Source organism: Dufourea novaeangliae, unplaced genomic scaffold, assembly GCF_001272555.1.
Source record: "Dufourea novaeangliae isolate 0120121106 unplaced genomic scaffold, ASM127255v1 scaffold6, whole genome shotgun sequence".
Classification (NCBI taxonomy): Eukaryota; Metazoa; Arthropoda; class Insecta; order Hymenoptera; family Halictidae; genus Dufourea; species Dufourea novaeangliae.
Genome location: NW_015373900.1, coordinates 1,699,730 through 1,718,196, shown reverse-complemented (window position 1 = coordinate 1,718,196; position 18,467 = coordinate 1,699,730). Strand labels below are relative to the sequence as shown.

Sequence of the window (18,467 nt, the reverse complement as noted above, 5' to 3'; positions counted from 1 at the left end):
TCGATAATAACCGAAACCTCTAATTAACACCATACACCGACACGCTCTGTACACTCTCTAACGATTTATCTTAAACTTTTGATTTCTATCTCTATATTGCACATACGTTAATCCAACGAACATTTTGCATTTCACAAGAATTGTCCGTGCGGTACCACCTTTCATCGAGCAACAAAATCGTTCATTGAATTTCACTTTTTCCATTTTCGTTGCAATTAATATTATTCTCTTTTCCTTCATTCGTACGGGCACATAAATAAGCAACGAGTCAATTCATTAAATGCATCGGAAAGTTCTGTCGCTATTTCTATTCGTTGTTTCCATAACAAACTGGGAGAGGCGTTCAGAACTTACCAAAAATATGAAAAATATTGTGGCATTGATCAGTAACCATAGTGTTCCAGATTGATATTAAATATGAGATTACAGAGAAACAAAATGAACGACAGTTATTTCTGACAGACTTAATATAAGTGGAGCAGTCTTTTCTCGTTAAAGATTGACAGGACAATTGCGCTCGTCGCTGCCGTCCGAGCACTCTAAGAAGCCATTGCACACTCGAGATTTCGGCAGACATTCACCAAGAGGACATCGATGACCTTTGCAGGACACCATCGTCGATCGAATGTCGTCCCGTGATATCGTGTGCTCGATCCAAGGAAGATAATGATGAACTTTTGTGTAGACACCTGGTCTACCTGGCCTGGCGCAGCCGTAACCGTTTGAAGTAATACCTGGTGCATAAAACGGGAAACAATTTATCAGAAAGTGATTTTGTAGAATTACTATGATAGCCACTACGATTTTCTATTAAATTTCAAACAGCTGTAAAATTAACAATTTAAAAAATTTTCAAAAATCTTTCGAGATATGTTTATATATCGCTAAAGACTACAATATATGCGAATTTGAACAAAATCCAAAATGGTGCTCCAAACTAGAATCTACTTGATCTTAATTATTCTAGTACTTAATAGACTTTTGTTTTTTGAGTACCTAGTATGTAATAATATGACACTGTAAGAGAAATTTGTTTCATTTGTACCCTTCTTTGAGATTTAGATTTTAAACGATGGATACAGCTCCAAGGTTTATTGATTGTGGAAGAAGTATTTTTTTTTTATGTCTCATGAGGACACAAGTACTCACCATGAAGAGTATATTTATTATCAGATCCCGAGCAAACCAGAGGTCCACCACTATCTCCTAAGCAGGCGTCCCTTCCACCATCCTTCAGTCCTGCACAAAGCATACCGGACGTGATCCTGTATAAAGGAAGGAAGAGAGTCTTCCTTCGACACTCCTCTGTCGAGATCACAGGAAGCTGTACCTCTTGCAAGGTGTCCGCTGTTCAGTGAAAATGGAATTATTATGTGGTGATTAACATCCTAATAATTGGTGAAATATGCATACCCTTTTAAAGAAGTGTCATTATATGTTCCAATAAGGAGATCTACTTTTTCTGTTTTGTTTCATTTTCAATTTTTTTTTGAGGTTTCAGTGTAAAAGCATGGAAGTTCACTTACGAAATATTCGTCCAATCTCAAACAGCTGTCCCCATCCAGTCACTGTGCACATGGTACCACTTTTTGGCTCTGCTTCAGGAAGACATATTGGTCTAACGTAGTCGCTGAAGATGACAGGTTTCTCGAGCCTCAGCATTGCTATGTCGTTTATAAATCCATTATCAATGTACTCAGGATACAAGGATATGTAGTCCAACCTGAGGACTTGCTCGTATGGGCTGGGGAAGCTTCCTCTGCGGGTTGCTCCAATTCTTGCTACCCAGTATTCATCTTGAGCACTACAAAAGATATTTTCCACTTCTACTACTCAAGTTTTTCACAGTTTCTATAAAGTGATATCAGTGTGGTTTTGATTGCATTGCTTGTTCTCCATTAATATTATAAATCAGTATTAGACAAACTGAGGTGCAACAAGTTCTGAACACTCTTGAAAAGCAAGCATACTCATAATTATTATTGATACTTTAACTTTTGGGAATAATTCGTTGAATACGAAATTAATCTGTTGAAGTACATACAGTAGCTGTAGTCTCTGTACTGAATTATTTTTTATTAAGTAATAGTCTTTACTAGAAAATGAAGCAGCCATTCAGCAAATCAAATAACGAGTTTAATTTACTGTTTCCAAGTTTATGAATGCATTTAAAGAGGTTCATTGTATGTACTTGAAATTAATTGTCTATCTTAACTGCTTTTAAACAATTTTCAGTATACTTTATCATCGAAACAAGAGGTTGATGTTTCGTGGAAAATTAAACTGCATCCATTCCAAGTAATAGTTCTCGTTGATAATATTTATACATATATACAGACTCCTCGATTATCTTTTGGCTTGTTCTACACGATTATTGTCCAGGCGTTATTCCCACCACTGGTGGGGGTGGGGGGAGGTCGTAGAACCTGTCAAGCACATACTGTGTTTCTTCTTTTTTGTTGACGAGGTTCGGGCTTCGGGCAAAAAATGAATTTACGAGGGCTTGAAGCATTTCTCCCTATAAGATTATTGTCCCGGCGCGGACCCGAGTTCGGGACAATAATCGAGAGTCTGTAGTCAAAAGTATCAGCCAGCGAAGTAGTATATCGTTTCATATATACCAAAAATAAGAATTTATCAAGTTTATTTTTCTAATAACTAGTTCACTACTTACTGATAAAAGCAATGCGCCGCGGACAAGATCCATCTGTCGTTGATAAGAGCACCGCCACATTGGTAATCACCCTCTTTGTAAAGAGCCACTTGCCATGGCCAGCTTCCGGCCGAGGAGCTACCACCTCCGACTATTCTGGAACGTCGAGAAACATTCGATCTGCTTCAATGCGTACGTCTTATGCATGTACATCTCCAAACCCAGATAGCACATGACGTCTTGAAGCCGCCCATTTTACGGCTATTTTAAGTCTAACAATAAGGCGTCTTTAAGCCGCCTTCAAGGCGACGTGTGGTATCTGGGAATTTAATTTTTTCATTGTCGTTCTTTGTTTATCACGGTATTTCGAAAAGACTATTTTTTTTATGAAATGCCCAAAACCATCCTGGAAGCATCATCGGGCACCACAAAGCAGAAATAGCAGAAACAATTGTTCACCGCAGCCAAGGATAGTTGCATTGCCTGTTTTGGCCTAGCGTTACACGTTATGAGATGAAGCTGTACGTGAGTTTATTTATAATAATAATAATACTAATGTAAACTTATTCACGGAAAGTTCCTTCCCAGATAACACATGACGCCTTGAAGACGTCCATTTTACGGCTGTTTTAGGTCTGAGGTGCCTTTAAACCGTCTTCAAGGTGTCATGTGCTATCTGGGATGAGACTATAAAGGTAAATTACAGAATTATGGGATTTAGTAAATTAATTTTTTAATTTGTTTCATAATGGTATTTAGTACAATTGAGGCGAACAAGCAAGCAGCACTCCCGTTTTTCTCCTGAGAATCGCCTGAATATTAATTGACGGTAAATGTAACCGACCCACTTGGCTATTTTCGGGAATTTTTTTTACATAGTCTTCAATATAACTTTGCGTTGCGAAAGAAATTGTTCTTTCAATTGAAATTGAAATTCAAATGCTTCCGAACTTACGACCGTCACAATTCGATAATTATGGTCCTCGTGTAAGTCCATTTATGGCCCACGAAAAAATTGATTTTTTTTAGACGATTCTCATATAAACTGTTGCATAACAATTTAAATTCTTAACGAAATCGACAAAACTTGTTTATCGATATTTTTCGAGCGATCACGTACAAATCGACCAATATCTTTTCACGAAAGAAAAAATGAAGTTGCACTACTGTCAAATTAAACGGCTGATGTTGTTATTATTGGAACGTTGGTGGGGGCATTATCCCCGAGCGCACTTTGTACACAAATAGTTTTATAAATGTTCCTCGGCCGGTATATAATTATGAAAAACTGGTTCAGTGAGTATACCTGGCCTGCGATGGAGCCTGCGTTCTTATGCCGCACTCAAGGTTCTTGCACTTGACCCTGAGAACCTCGCCGCTCGGGCACATGGACGGCTTGAAAGTCAGGATCGTCTTGTCCAGGGGTTTCTCGTTGTACGACAGAGTGTAATAGGAACGGCTCGACACTGGATATTCGTCCAACACCTTCTCGACGGTCTCGTAATCTCTGTGAAATATTTCATGCATCAATAACAAATACCAAGACTTGAAACGATTCCGAAAAATAACCGTTTCAAACTGTTATTATAAAGATTTCGATCGAAACGGTTACAAAGAACCTTTATTCTGAATAATTGGGTAAATATTTACAATAACGGAGCCACCTCTGATTTCCATGAATTTTCAATATGTTGTCCAGGTAGTGTTGTGAACGTATTAGTCGAGGGTCATTGTTTATTGAAAAGTTATTATTGAAAAAAATTTCGTATCGTACTTGAGTAGTATTGATAAGTAAAATGACCGATGACCTTGACCTTGATATCCTAGATAGCACATGACGCCTTGAAGACGTCCATTTTACGGATATTTTAGGTCTGAGGCGTCATTAAGTCGTCTTTGAGGTGTCATGTGCTATTTGGGATATGTTGTCAAAGTCACCTTTTTTAGTGACCTTCAAAAAGTTTTAGTTATCAATTAAGAGAACAATGATACCTTTTTCTTAAACTGTCTCTAACCAATCTCGTAAGTGAAAGCTATTTTTGTGGAAAATTTAATGAAAATTAATGAACCAAAGTGTTCGACGATGGCATAGGTACTTTTCATTCAAGATGCAAGAATCCGGTGAAAACAAAATCGCACATAAACTTTTAAGCTGTCATTATGCAGGGGAGATTTCAGTTTTTAAACGCATGGTGATTTGAATCGCAAAAAAGCTTTTTCAAACTCCATAGACATTGAATTTACATTCATGTAAAATTTTCGACAAAAAAATCATTTTGACTTTCCTAACCTCGTTTCCTAGTGTAAAAGTATCTTCGAGGGAAATCTAAGTGATACATTTAGATAGAATTTATGCTTTGCCTTTCAAAACGACCCCAGGCGGATTACTGTACAATTTTTCTGCACGAAGTTATACATGGTTCAAAGATCGACAACTTCTCGTCGAAGACGTCGAGTGTGTAAATACAAAAAGTTGAATTTTTGTTTACTTACTGGTACGTTTTTCTTCCTAGATCTTCGATGCTCCAGCTCGCCTGTCTTCCTTGAAAAAGACCGTCCATCCCGGTCAGACACAATTTTCCCCATTTCCCGTTTTTCCGAATATTTATGTACCCCTTCTCGTTATAATTGTTGATCTCTTTTCGAAAATTGATCGTGGACGACGAGCCATTCTTCTCCCCGGCCACGTGGATCGAATTCCCGTGAGTCAATGTATCTTTTCCGTTCGACGATATTTCTCTTCCGGAGACGAAAACAGTACTGTTAGAATTATCAGTAAGGGTATCTTCTTTATTCACTGATTCGTTCCTAGAATTTTTAAATTTCTCCAGTTGAGCGTCATTTTTTAATGTGGTTAGAGTAGTCGATTCCAAGATGGCGGACTCGACCGCTTCTTGGTCGAAGAACGCGTCTTTGTTGGTGCTGGATTCGGTTTCCGGAAAATCTTGAGGCAATAAATACGCGTTTTTCGTTACAGGTACTGATAAATTATTTTCGGTTGTATCTGACGTGTCTTCTCGATTGTAATTCAATAACGCATCGTCCTCTATTAAAGCTGCACATTTTTTCTCGTCCTCTCCTTCGGGACAATCGGTGAAGCCGTTGCAGACTTTGTCCTGGTCCACGCAGGTTCGACTGTTACCGCATACGAATTGACCCTCTTTGCACCAATCTAACCAAAAGTCCGCAAAATATTCGTCAATTAAAAGAAAACGCTTAGAAATAGATAATATTGTAATATTAATGTGAAAATAATTATTACTATTATATTATAATAATCATATTAATAATATAATGATAATCATATAATAATTGTGATTTTATTATATCTTAGAATTATTGTTAGTTATAATTAGAATTTTATCTGAACAATCTGAAACGATATTTTTTTGAGATATTTTTAGACATTTCTAAACCTACTACTAGATTATGTCATACATAAGTAGTACTTTCTTCTAAGTAAGGTCTGCTCTATCGCATACTACGGTTAGATTTTCTTCTAGACCCCTAATTTTTGAAATAAATTGAACATTATCAGCACAAATTTGTGCGTTTCCGGTGTTCTTTTCACGTTGACCATTATTTAAATCGTATTTATATGTCTATAATATAATAATAATTTACATAATTTTGTTCGAAACGGTTCAGAGAATTATTTCGTGTCAAAAGCAACTGAATAACTATTGCTGTAATAACACAATACACCTCCAAAGTTGAAAATCTGCAGTTTAAAAAAAAATGAATTTTTTTGAAACTGTACGTGCTGGGAAAAAACCGTTTGCAGATTCGTATTCAGTATATAAAGATCTACCATAAACGCGTATTAACGGTTGTGAGGCATTTTACGTGTTGAACAGTGTACATATTTAGATCCCAGCAGTGCATGACCCACCTGCTGTGTCATCGTGACTCCGGTGCTGACTTATCGGTCTCGAAAGTGTCGATACAAAGTAAAGAAAAAAAGAAATAAATTCTCAAAATTACCACAGTCAGCCTCGTCGGAATAGTCCCAGCAATCCGCGATCCCGTCGCAGATCTTCTGATGCAGGAGTTGCGCTTTCAGAAAGTCCGCGCACGTACAGTTCGCCTCGTCTTCTGAATTCGTACATTCACCCAACATATTGCATCTGCCGCTCGCAGGTAGACATTTACCGTCTCTGCATAGGAAACCGTTACAATCGTCTGCGGAAATGAAATTGCATTGGTCTGAAAACCGTCGATCGACATCATACGAAAATAATTATATTAAAAGAAAAAACTATTTGCGATTCTACAGTTTATTCTTTTATCTGTTGGTCCCCTGCTTTCACATTAAGACAATAAAATGCCATATAAAATTGTCCAAGGCATAAAGTATTTAAAATAATCAGCAGACGTATTTAAAAAGACGAAAAAAATCACTATAACGAAGATTCTTTCGCGGTAGACATGCCCAGATAACCATTTGCGTGCAGATTGGCAGCAGATATTGACAAAATCTGTCTACAAATTCATAGTTATCTGTTTCCGCACTTGACTTGGGTTTTGTAGGCAGAGTCTGCTGACAATATCGTGAAATAGATTGTGACAGATTGGCAGCAGATTGGCGGAAGATCCTGCAACGTAACCTAGGTTAACTAACCTAAGTCAATCTATAACCTAGGTTACGTTGCATGATTTGCCGCCAATCTGCGCGCAAATTGTTTATAGCAGATCCTGCATGAAATCTGTTGGCATTCTGGTTACAAAAGTTTATAACAGGCATTGGACAAAATCTGGCTGTGCAGGTTTGGCCGACTCGGTGTACAATCAATAGAAAACTATTCGTTCAGTGAATATTAGATGCGCAAATAGGTAATCCACCACATTCTTTTTTAATCCTTCAGTTCCCATAGGCACCCAAAGTTCTTTCATTTTGCCTGTGACATAAAGAAATTGGAAAGCTTACAGGATCTAATACACCTTAACCAGCAATTTGGTATCTACATTTCAATATTTTAGTTCGTAAAACAGTATTAAATTTAATGAAAAAATATTGAATTTGATTGGCAAAAAAAACAACCAAAACTGATCGGCACAGTCAATAAGAAAGCGAAATACGACTGATAGAGGAGACGAATATCAATGACGAATTAACTCGTCATCCGTAATTATCACGTTACATATAATACCACTTTTTGCATTTGCAATAGTATCGCTTAAAAAATGAATATGTAAGCGAAAAATGATCGACAGATGGGGACGAATACGAATGACGAGTTAATTCGTTATCCCCAATTAACAAGTTATAGATAACTACTTTTTTTGTGCTTGCAATCCTATCACTTAAAAAATGAATACAAAAATGATACCCGGATTGTTAAAAAATGAAACTTTTTGCCAGACAATTACCAGCCTCTCTGCTTTTCTCCGTGGTAGAGATCATCTTATCAGCCCGATCCTCCATCTTGTTCAATATCTTCGTGAATATCTCGACACCGTCGCGAGTCATTGTGAATCCAGCGCTGGAGTTCATCAGCATTTCGCTACCAGTTGCTATATCCGCGATCTCCTTCAGTTTATCAAAATTCAACGGTCTGGCCTGTGACGTCGCGTCCAACTTTAGATTCACGGCAGGCTTCGAGTTGTTCTTGTTGCTCTTCACCGGTTTATCATCGGTCCCGATCTCCGCGAGTTGCTTCAGCTTCTCCAAAAGGTATTGACTCTCCTCGATCGCCGAAATCTTCCTGTCCGATGTCTGCACACTCGAGGACTCAGAGGACTTCATCCCTTTGCTAGAGTCTCGGCTCACTTCTGGTCGATGATCCCTGAACGATCGATCCTCCTCTTGGCTGTCCGCAGAAAAGTCCTGCGGTATCGAGATCGGCGGCGTCGACGTCTCCTCGTCTTGATGGCCCGAGTGTATCACCGGAATCGACGTGGAATTCGTGATCATTAGCCTCAGAATGACAGGATCGTCGCCAAGATTCGAGGACACTTTGGTGCTGATCGACGTAACCACCTCTACTATCTGCTCGATCTTTGGGTGTCCTCTATGCGACTCATCAGACTGATCCAACTGACTGGAATGACGTTTCGTGGTGTTCCTGTCGCGACTCTGCACTCCGAACAACTGTTCCAGAAGAATCGCATCCTCCGAAGAGTCTCGACTCGACGGTTTCTCGACGATCTTTGGTAGTTTCTCTTTGTCCAGCTTGGGTCTTGGTCTGATGGGTCTACCAACGCCAGTGTGGCTCTTAGCTGGCGCTAGGGTGACCAGGTTCTCGACCACATAGGCCTTTAGGGTATCGTTGTAGACCTTTTTCCTAGTTTCTATAAAACTGGACGGTTTGCTTAAAGTCCCATTCGGGATCCAGTCTGATGCTTCCTCCGTATTTTCAGATAGTGTGTCTTTTGGCCCGTTGGTATCCCCTATATCCCCAGGAGTGTGTTGCAAAGTGTCGATCTCGATGAATGTGGAGTTCCTCAATGTCCCAGGTGTCAGTCTTCCAGGCGGTATCTTTGCATCTTCGTTCTTCAGAATTAACCTGTCTACGTTATTGTTAGCTGGCTGGACAATCTCCGAGTAGACTTCGGTTGTTCCCAGCTTCAAGAACTTGCCGTCGTCTATCAGACCTTGGGTACTCGGCTCCGTTGATCTGACACCGTCGGACAGCTCGACCTTCGCGTTCTTCATTGGAATATTGATCCTCGATGTGTCCATGAAAGTTTCCATTTCAACGATCTGCCCCATTTTCGGTAGCAATATCGTTTGATCATCTACCGTTGCATTCATCTTCGAACTACCTTCTTGCCTCTTCGCGTCCACAGTCAATCGATCATTTTCGTTATTGAATATCCTATCTGTAACAGTATTTACACCTTGTCTATTTTTATCATTTTCAACATAGCTCACCACAGACGAGATCTTGTCCACAGGTATCGTGTGCCTGAAGGGTTTCAGGGTTCCAGAAATCTCAACCAGACTCGGTTTCAACCCTGCCCCATTAAGTTCTGGCGTCTTGTAGCTGGTGTACACAGGCTCTTGGCCATTCTTATCGACCTTTCTATCCTGCAAAGCACCATTATGCGCAGTGATAGTTTGAATATCCGAGTATCTGTGCCTAGGTTCCAATTCAACGTCTGTGTCAGGCACAGGTACAGCTACCCCAACTCTGGACGCTATTGTGGTCGTCTCCACATTAGCTTGAACCGGTCTACGTGATTTTGGGGTGCTGGTACCTATCGTCGTCAAGAGACCAGTCGAATTCTGATCTTGTCTTCCATTTTCTACGATCGAATCAGGAGTTCTAGCTACCTCCTCTGCATGATCACCATCTTTGATCCCTCCTTCGTTTATCGTGTAAGAGACCGACGTTCCAGAGACTCTCCATCCAGTTTCATTCTCGCTGGTCGATCGATACGGTTTCGTGAACGAGCTTTCCGCTCTTTCTGGAGACGTTCGAAGCTTTATATTGTAAGTTTCAGACGGTAGCTGCCCAGAGACCTCTATCTCTGGCCTGTCCTCTGTGACCACAGATGGCGCTGTGAAGATCTGCCCGTCCTCCATCAGTCCAGGGATTTTGTTCTTGAATTTCCCGTTCACCCTGAAGTTCACCATCTCCTGGGGCACGATACGATCGTGGGGAAAATCCGTGTCCTCTATGTCGAAGCCACTCATCCCTGGAACGTCCACGTAAGGGTTCATCGCCTCTGGTGATGGTGTCGTGGACGTTTCAGGCGTATCGCTTTGGACCCTAATGGACGCTTCTGGGCGAACATCTCCTGCGTTCGTGTTGCTGTAATTCACTTTGTAATTGGTCTTCCCGTCGGGTAGCAATTTGAATTCGGTGTTCACGTAACCAGGAACTATTGGCTTCCACGGTGATGTCTCCAAGTCGGGTTTTCGGAAGTCTTTGAAGATATCCTCTTGTTCTTGAGTCGTGGACGTCGTGGATGTGGGCACGATCCTTTTCGCTGGTTCCTCGACCGTTTCCTTTGGCCTATGTTCTTGTGCTGTGTGATTTACTTTTTCTGTGATCTTCAGAGATGTGGTTTGAGCATTTATGTGACTTATCTCGGTGATTACTGTAGTGGGTATACTAGGGATTTCAGTTGTGGATGGATCTTGAAGTAACGATATTTTGGTACTGTTCTTCGAGTCTGACTGCGTTTTGGCGGTTTCTTGGGTGGCGTTTGCCTTTGCCTGGCCGGTGGTGTTCACTTTCGACGCTTTGTACGTTCCTTGGATCGTTGGTATGTTACTGAAGTCGATCTCCGGCTCGCTGGATTCCGGTTTGCTTGGTTTTGGCTTCGGTTTCGGGCTTGTGATCAGGGAATTGTTCCTACTTGGACGTAGCAGACCGTTTTTCGTGATCATTGCGTTCCTCTGTTGCGCCTGCTTTTGACCTCCAGATGCGTCTTGGTTTATTCCTGAAGCGAATTAAACTGTCAGTCTGGACGGAATATTTTAAATAACAATTCGAACCCGATATAACGAAATTAATGAAAACCGGTATTGGAAAATAAAATTAATTCATTCGATTGAAAGTAGTTTTCTGAGATTTCTCATTTTTTCTGAGATTTTTCAATGTTTTAGTTTTTAACCGCCTGTATAATCATAAAACGATAAATTCCAATATACTATACTGTATGGCACTTATAAATGATAATTTAGTAAGTGAGATAGTAATCTTAATTTTCATTATAATTAACCCTATAACCTCAAGCGTGGCGTTTTCATAACGTTCGATTTTATAGAATTTAATACAGAAAGTAGAATGTTCAGGGAGTTAATCTAAAGACAATGTGACGACTTCCTAACATATTAAAAAAAAGTAAACTCGACATTCCTAGATGTGTTTTAGAATTTATATGTTTATAAATATGGAAATAAAAAATAAAACAGATTTTTTAAAATAAAAGTTCAGGTTTTATAGGTTAAGTGAATTCGCCGTAGTTTCAAAAATCGGTTTAAGATTTTTTAAACTACGGCGCACCCTACTAAAAAATCTCCAAAAAATTAAGGACACTACTTATTATAATATGTTACTACTGTGAAAGGATAAATGTGGTGCCGTTAAAACTTCAATAAGAAAAAAACATATTTTTTTATTCTTTAGCGTTTTTGATATCTTCTTTCTCACCTAGGATACTTAATGAAAAAATCGCAAAAAATTCTCTAACACAAGGTCCCTGGTATATGCTATCTATTAGACTTTTTATAGAATTTTTGCGTGTCATTAAACAGGATAAATACAGGAAAAATCGACAATCCGAACTTTCTCTATTATTACCCTTCTAATCGAGATGAGGGTTCAAACTTGACAAAGACTGTTTTTTCTTAACAAGCTATCGAATGATATTTAAGTAGTCTAAATCGGTTTAAGGGTTCTTTCGACTACCTTAGCCTATCATACACTTTAAGGTAATTGTTGTATTGTGTTGTATTAAGGGGAATTTCTCATTCAAAATTGAAAAAAAAAAGACACTTTTTTAATATTTCTTTATAAAAAAATTATTATATTTAGAAACATAATTCCTTTTGGACGCTATTATATATATTATGAAGAATATAAGGAAATTTTTTTCTAGCACTTTTAGTTCACCACGACCGCTGTAGAGGGCGTCTTCCAAAAGGCACGTTTTAATCGGTGAGACCCTTTGCAGACGTCCTGTAAAAAATTAAGTAAAAATTCAAACGGGATTCTATTCGTGAGACTTAAAACTAGACAATAAACCTCTAAAAGTTCATAAAACTACCCCCCCTTTTTTATACAGGGGTGAATTGCCCCCAAAAAAGAGTGATTTTTCGAATTTTTCGGAAAAATATGTATAAAACGATAAATAATACAAAAAATAAAATATTTTAGTGGATTCTTGTCTAGTTTTAAGTCTCATGAATAGAATCCCGTTTGAATTTTTACTTAATTTTTTACAGGACGTCTGCAAAGTGTCTCACCGATTAAAACGTGCCTTTTGGAAGACGCCCTCTACAGCAGTCGTGGTGAACTAAAAGTGCTAGAAAAAACTTTCTTTATCTTCTTAATAATATATATAATAGCGTCCAAAAGGAATTATGTTTCTAAATATAACAGTTTTTTTATAAAGAAATATTAAAAAAGTGTCTTTTTTTTCAATTTTGAATGAGAAAGTCCCCATAAGTAAAATGGTCATTTTTATTTTCATTATAATTAAACAAATTTAACAGAAAATTTAAGGTCATTGTCATATTATTTTTACCATACTATAATCAATGACAAAAAAAAATAAATTTCTAGTCACATTTTGTTCGCGGTGATTACACCACGAGGATACGGAATTTTCATCAAAATTCATAGTCTGTTTGATTTATCATCTTAAATTACCGTAGAACGGATCGATAAACACATTAAACGAAGACTGGTAATCCCGATCGTACTTATTTTGTCGGAATAAATCGTTGGATCTAACGGACACCTACTTTTCACCGATATGGTGGTGAGGTCCAGTTCCATGTCCTTGAACAAGGAGGACGATGAGTACGTCTCCTTCGCGATTATGTCTTCGATCGTGTCCTCGACGTTCGTGATCGATCGTGGCACCTTCCTTCTGTCCAAGTATATCCTGAAGAATACCCTAAGCACGCCGTTCTCGAATTTATCTACGATCGTCTTCTGATACGCACCGTTCAACACGCTTCGTCTGAACAGAAGTTCGAACTGAAACGATCGACAACAGTTCGTTAGCTATCTTAGCCCCTTGATTAACTCTAAAAAAGGATTTGTTAGATTAAAATATTCGATTTTTCACACTTACTATATTTTTGTATTTTCGTTCCTTCTCCCGAAACACCATACTCGTGTTCAGCTTCAACATGGGGTTGTATTTCTCACCTTTTGCCACCCTGAAGCTGCATGAGAATCCAACGATCGCTGAAATGATTTATTTTTGGTTCTATTGACACTGTTGATGTTCATATGATATTTAAGGGATATAAATATAATAATTTTTAGTAATTAAAAGAGAAGGTGCGTGATGGATAAAACTACATCCTCTCATTTTGTGGGTGTTAATTGTATGAGTACAGAATTTAACACTAGAACTATCGAAATGTCAAAATGACTGGTTAGTATAATGTCTTGTAAGGATGATTATAATGTTCGAAACAATGCGTTTTCTCAGATCTTTCGCAACTTTTATTGGAATATGTAAATGAAGAAAATTAGTTCATTTATAAACTTCGATATTTTCAACAACTCGTCACGCTTGTCGATCCGATAAATTGGTTGAAAAACTTTACTTTCGATTATTATTACTGGGCCGTGGATATCTATGCAAATGTATAATAAATTAATTTCCGATAATTACAATTATACAAGAATTTATTTTCCCAACTGAACGTTATTAGCGATCCAAAACTTAAATAAACCCATCATTTATTTACACATATAAAAAATTCTCTTTCATTGGTGTTTTTAACAATTTACACATGTTATAAAATGCATAAAATCCACGGTCTAACAACAAGAGAACAAAACTATTATATACAGTTTAAATAACAAAACTATCTTACATTACAATATTATTACAAGTATTTTTTGATCGTTTAATTTTGCTTACCATTTTTCGAGTCTGTTCGAAGGGCTGAAACAAAGATTCATTACTTATAAATACAATCTGCCCTCTGTCGGTTTCTTCGATAGGATTTCACGGTGTAATATTCAAATAGCAAATTCGATCAAGCAAGCCATAAAGCAGCAACGAACCTCCCATCCATAACGCGAGGCCGGCGACCGCGAAGACAGCGATTAATACCAGCATAGCGGAGATAATTAACATCGCGCTGCCGACTTTCCACGTGGTGTTGCCCCTTTGTTTCTTCGTCTGCTGGGGGGAGACCCTCGACCACGTTGATCGTGGCGGCAGGTAATAATCATTCTGTAATTAAACAGAGAAAAAACGGACAAGGATAAATTCTTTAGAATTCTTGTTAAACAACAAAGATAAATTTTTAGGATCAAAGATTACCTGTACGATTATCAGACTGTGGATATTTATGTAAATTTACAGTTCTGTGTGGTAACGCACTGGCCGAAATTTCTATAAATACCATGTTTTTTTATGAATTTTTATAATTATTCTATACCAATGAAAAATTTGTGTTTGGTTGGATTTTGGGATTAATTAACGAAAGCGTACACATCGGTTTCAAAAAACAAATATAACATTTATTTATAATAACCAAAATATAATTCAACGGAAAACAAACTGCAAAATGTCTATAAAGTCTTATATTTATTCTTATATGTATTTATATTTTGAAACCGATGTGTACGCTTTCTTTAATGAATTCCCAAATGCTACCAAACACAAATTTTTCGCCGGTATGGAATAATTATAAGAATTCATAAAAAGGCATGGTGACTTTACACAAATTTCGGCCAGTGTATACAGGGTGAGACAGCTAAAAGGGGTCACTTGAGTATCTCGGCTGTTACTGATGATAAAAAAAACGTGTCAGACCAAATTTGCATGGTATCGAGGAGCACATAATTTGATGTGAATAGTTTTTTGATTGGTGGACGCGTGGAAGTCGTATGAAGGTCAACATCGTTTTTTTAAAATGGAATAACATGTTTCTTTATGTACCTTCATAAATAGGTCATTGTACTAGATGGTATGTAAAACAAATTTTTAATAAGTGTAATTTGTTAATGGTTTTTCAAAGTCACCCATGTTTTTGTACGCGTATGCACATAATTTTTCCTGTTAAATGTTATAGCTAACATTATTATGCGTTTATCCATATATAATAGTATGACCTTGTAACGACCTTGAACTCTAAAAATTTTAAATATACTTATAAAAATTTTCCATCATCTGATTCGTCTCTTGAAACCATTTAAATCGCGTAAAAATTATTTCTCGTATGATCCCAGATAGAGAAGATATTTAGGTGGCCTGTTTTATGCGGCACACCCTGTATATCTATCGAATACTGTGCTGCGGCTCAAAATAAAAAAATAGTTACTGAGCTGTGTAACAACTTGATAAAGAACTGATCTTTAGATACCAAGAGTTTTCACATCGTAGCTACTCTTTACATGCAACGGAAGATACCGTATCGTTATAAGAAAAATAAATTTTCTGCCCCGTATTAATGAAATTTATTGTTTGTCGAGTGCTCAATATTCAGTCCTCGAGCATTAGACCTCATCCTTTCGCGCGTCGGCCCCGCATTCACTGACCAACTTAACCGGTGCCGTTCAACGATTCAATAATCCGAACGCACGATAAATTTAGTCAGCCGTATGGCAATGCCGATAACGGGACTGGCGCGTTGGGACGGAATACTCGAGGAAGAAATAGTAATAAAAAAAAAAAAGAAATAAGTCGAAACAGGAAAGAAATGGTTTTCGAGGCGGCGAGACACGGTAAGTGGTACCGTACAGAAAACACCGTATCATCTTGATCGACGATATATGTAGGTACACGGTGCGATTGGTATGGTAAATAATAATCTATTATTATTATCTACAACGCAGTGGGTACTCTTTACCGTATTTGTCATGGTTATACGCCTCGAATCTTATCGATTTAGAGTGAAGCATCTATGACTAACGTTTTATCTTGAGGTTTTCCGACAGTGGAAATAGTGATGGGTGATCGAAGAGTTCAAACATGTTTGGACTCCTGATGAGATGTTCAAACAATCCATACAGAGCTAAGATTAAATGTTCGATTTGTATTTAGTCGCCTTACCACAACCGAACTGTGTTTGAACTCCTGATGAAATGTTCAAATAGTCTAAACAGAGCTAAGATCAAACGTTTGATTGGTGTTTAGTCGCCTTACCACGACCTAACTGCGTTTGAACTCCAGAGGAGGGGTTCAGACAGCTCAAACAAAGTTCAAACGAACGTTTGATTGGCGTTCGATAGCCTCGCTACATTCGAACTCTGTTTGAACTCCTGACGACTCGTTCAAACAGTCCAAACAGAGTGAAGATCAATTGTTCGATCATTGTTCCGTTGCTTCTGCACGATTGAACTGTGCTCGAACTCCAGGTGATAGGTTCAAACAGTTCAAACATTCTTCGGTCAAACGTTCAAACAGTCCAAACAGAGTGCAATCAAAAGTTTCATCGGTGTTTAATCGCCTCGCTACGATCTAACTGTGTTTGAACTCCTGATGAAATGTTCCAACAGTCTAAACAGAGCTAAGATCAAACGTTTGATTGGTGTTTAGTCGCCCCTCCAAGACCTAACTACGTTTGAACTCCAGAGAAGGAGTTTGAACAGTCCAAAGAAAGTTTAAACGAACGTTTGATCGGCGTTCGATCGCCTCGCCACATTTGCACTCTGAAGTCCTGACAAGATGTTCAAACAGTCCAAACAAAGTTCAATCAAACGTTTTGTCGCCTCGCCACAACTGAACTCTGTTTGAACTTGTGATTGAAAAAATCCAAACATGTTTGGACTGCTTGTTCACGAATTCATCATTAGCTGGAAAATTTTTCCATTAACAAAAAAAATTACCGGAGGAATTCGTATTTTGTCAGAGATTAACTTCATTTTGAATTTTATACTTCTTCATCAATCGATCGCCATCGTTAATTAACTTTTCATCTTCTTTGTTTATATTGTATATAGAAATTGTTAGGGCGATATAATTCAAACGAAAACACAATTTTTCTATGTTGTTTTTGTAAATGGGAATTTGTTTTCACAATTCCAATGGAATGGAGACTATTCATTTGTCAATCGAAGCGGAACAAAAGATGTGGCGTGACGATTGACACCGGATTCGAAAAAAACATCAAGTTCTCAAGGCTCCGTAAGTGGACCAAAACCGACATTAGTTTCTTTGAACACTGAAAAATGGGAAGATGCGAGATCGTTATAGGATACGGTGTAACGTTTGTCATGGTCCGTTGCGAAGGTTGATTTATCACATGGTCTTGGCACGAAACCACTGAATCAACGTATTATACGATGCAAGGAGGAATGACTTTTAAAAAATGAAACACTCCTCGGGCGTTTCAGCTGGTCGGTAAAAAAGAAGAATGAATGATTAGGGGACGTTACACTTGTTACCTAAATAGTGTCGATGATCTTGACTTCTTTAATTCGCAGTTCTTAAGAATTCGAAAAAATCGATTAGAAAATATCTGTTTCGAATAGACAAATATTATATTTAATATCTAAAATTAATAGTTTCATATCTTTTTCAATGAGCATTTTTACAGAGTCGTTGTAAATTTTTTAAATTTCCAATGTTTCTCGGGCTCTGCCGACTTTTCTTTATTCTAAGGTTGTCTGACGTCTACTACATTTAGTATAGTTCACCAATTTTTATCTGAGTTTAACTTGAATTCTATATTTGAATTCCCAACTCGATTTTGCAACTTGAATTCTCAACATGAATTCCTAATTTGAATTTCCAACATGAATTCTCAATTTTCATCACATTTTTTCAATTACAAGCGAAGCAATTCGGTAGAAATAAAGTTAAAGCAAAATTAATGAAAAAAACATTTATTGTACAGTTGAGATTAAATTGATTTACCAACTCCAATGGTTTGTCAAGAAAGATTGATCGATCATCATACTTATCCTTTGTTGGTAGCTGCAAGAGTGACACGAGAATAATCGATTAAAACGATGAAATAGAAATGAAGTTGAATCAAAAGTCATAAACAGGACATTTTTCAAAAATGTTTAAATCAAAATTAATCAAACATACATTGTATAGTCGAGACGAAATTAATTTATCAATTTCAATGATTTCCGAAGGAAAATTGATCGATCGTTATATTTATCCTTTGTTGATAGCTTCAAAAGTGACAGGATAATACTCTATTAAAGCGATCAAA

General features: G+C 37.7%; 1 protein-coding gene across 1 annotated transcript in view; it reads right to left on the bottom strand.

The window, feature by feature from the left end:
* Positions 1 to 162: 162 nt before the first annotated feature.
* The window catches only part of LOC107193471, a 62,118-nt gene continuing 43,813 nt past the window's right edge, over positions 163 to 18,467 (bottom strand). The window contains exons 2-13 of the mRNA XM_015582917.1: positions 14,359 to 14,530; positions 14,213 to 14,236; positions 13,409 to 13,524; positions 13,074 to 13,311; positions 8,024 to 11,044; positions 6,638 to 6,835; positions 5,147 to 5,825; positions 3,960 to 4,160; positions 2,675 to 2,809; positions 1,527 to 1,804; positions 1,150 to 1,347; positions 163 to 734 (exon numbers count right to left, since the gene is read on the bottom strand). Of these exons, the coding sequence (XP_015438403.1) occupies positions 493 to 734; positions 1,150 to 1,347; positions 1,527 to 1,804; positions 2,675 to 2,809; positions 3,960 to 4,160; positions 5,147 to 5,825; positions 6,638 to 6,835; positions 8,024 to 11,044; positions 13,074 to 13,311; positions 13,409 to 13,524; positions 14,213 to 14,236; positions 14,359 to 14,530 (5,502 nt within the window). The 3' untranslated portion in view covers positions 163 to 492. The remainder of the gene's footprint in view (positions 735 to 1,149; positions 1,348 to 1,526; positions 1,805 to 2,674; positions 2,810 to 3,959; positions 4,161 to 5,146; positions 5,826 to 6,637; positions 6,836 to 8,023; positions 11,045 to 13,073; positions 13,312 to 13,408; positions 13,525 to 14,212; positions 14,237 to 14,358; positions 14,531 to 18,467) is intronic.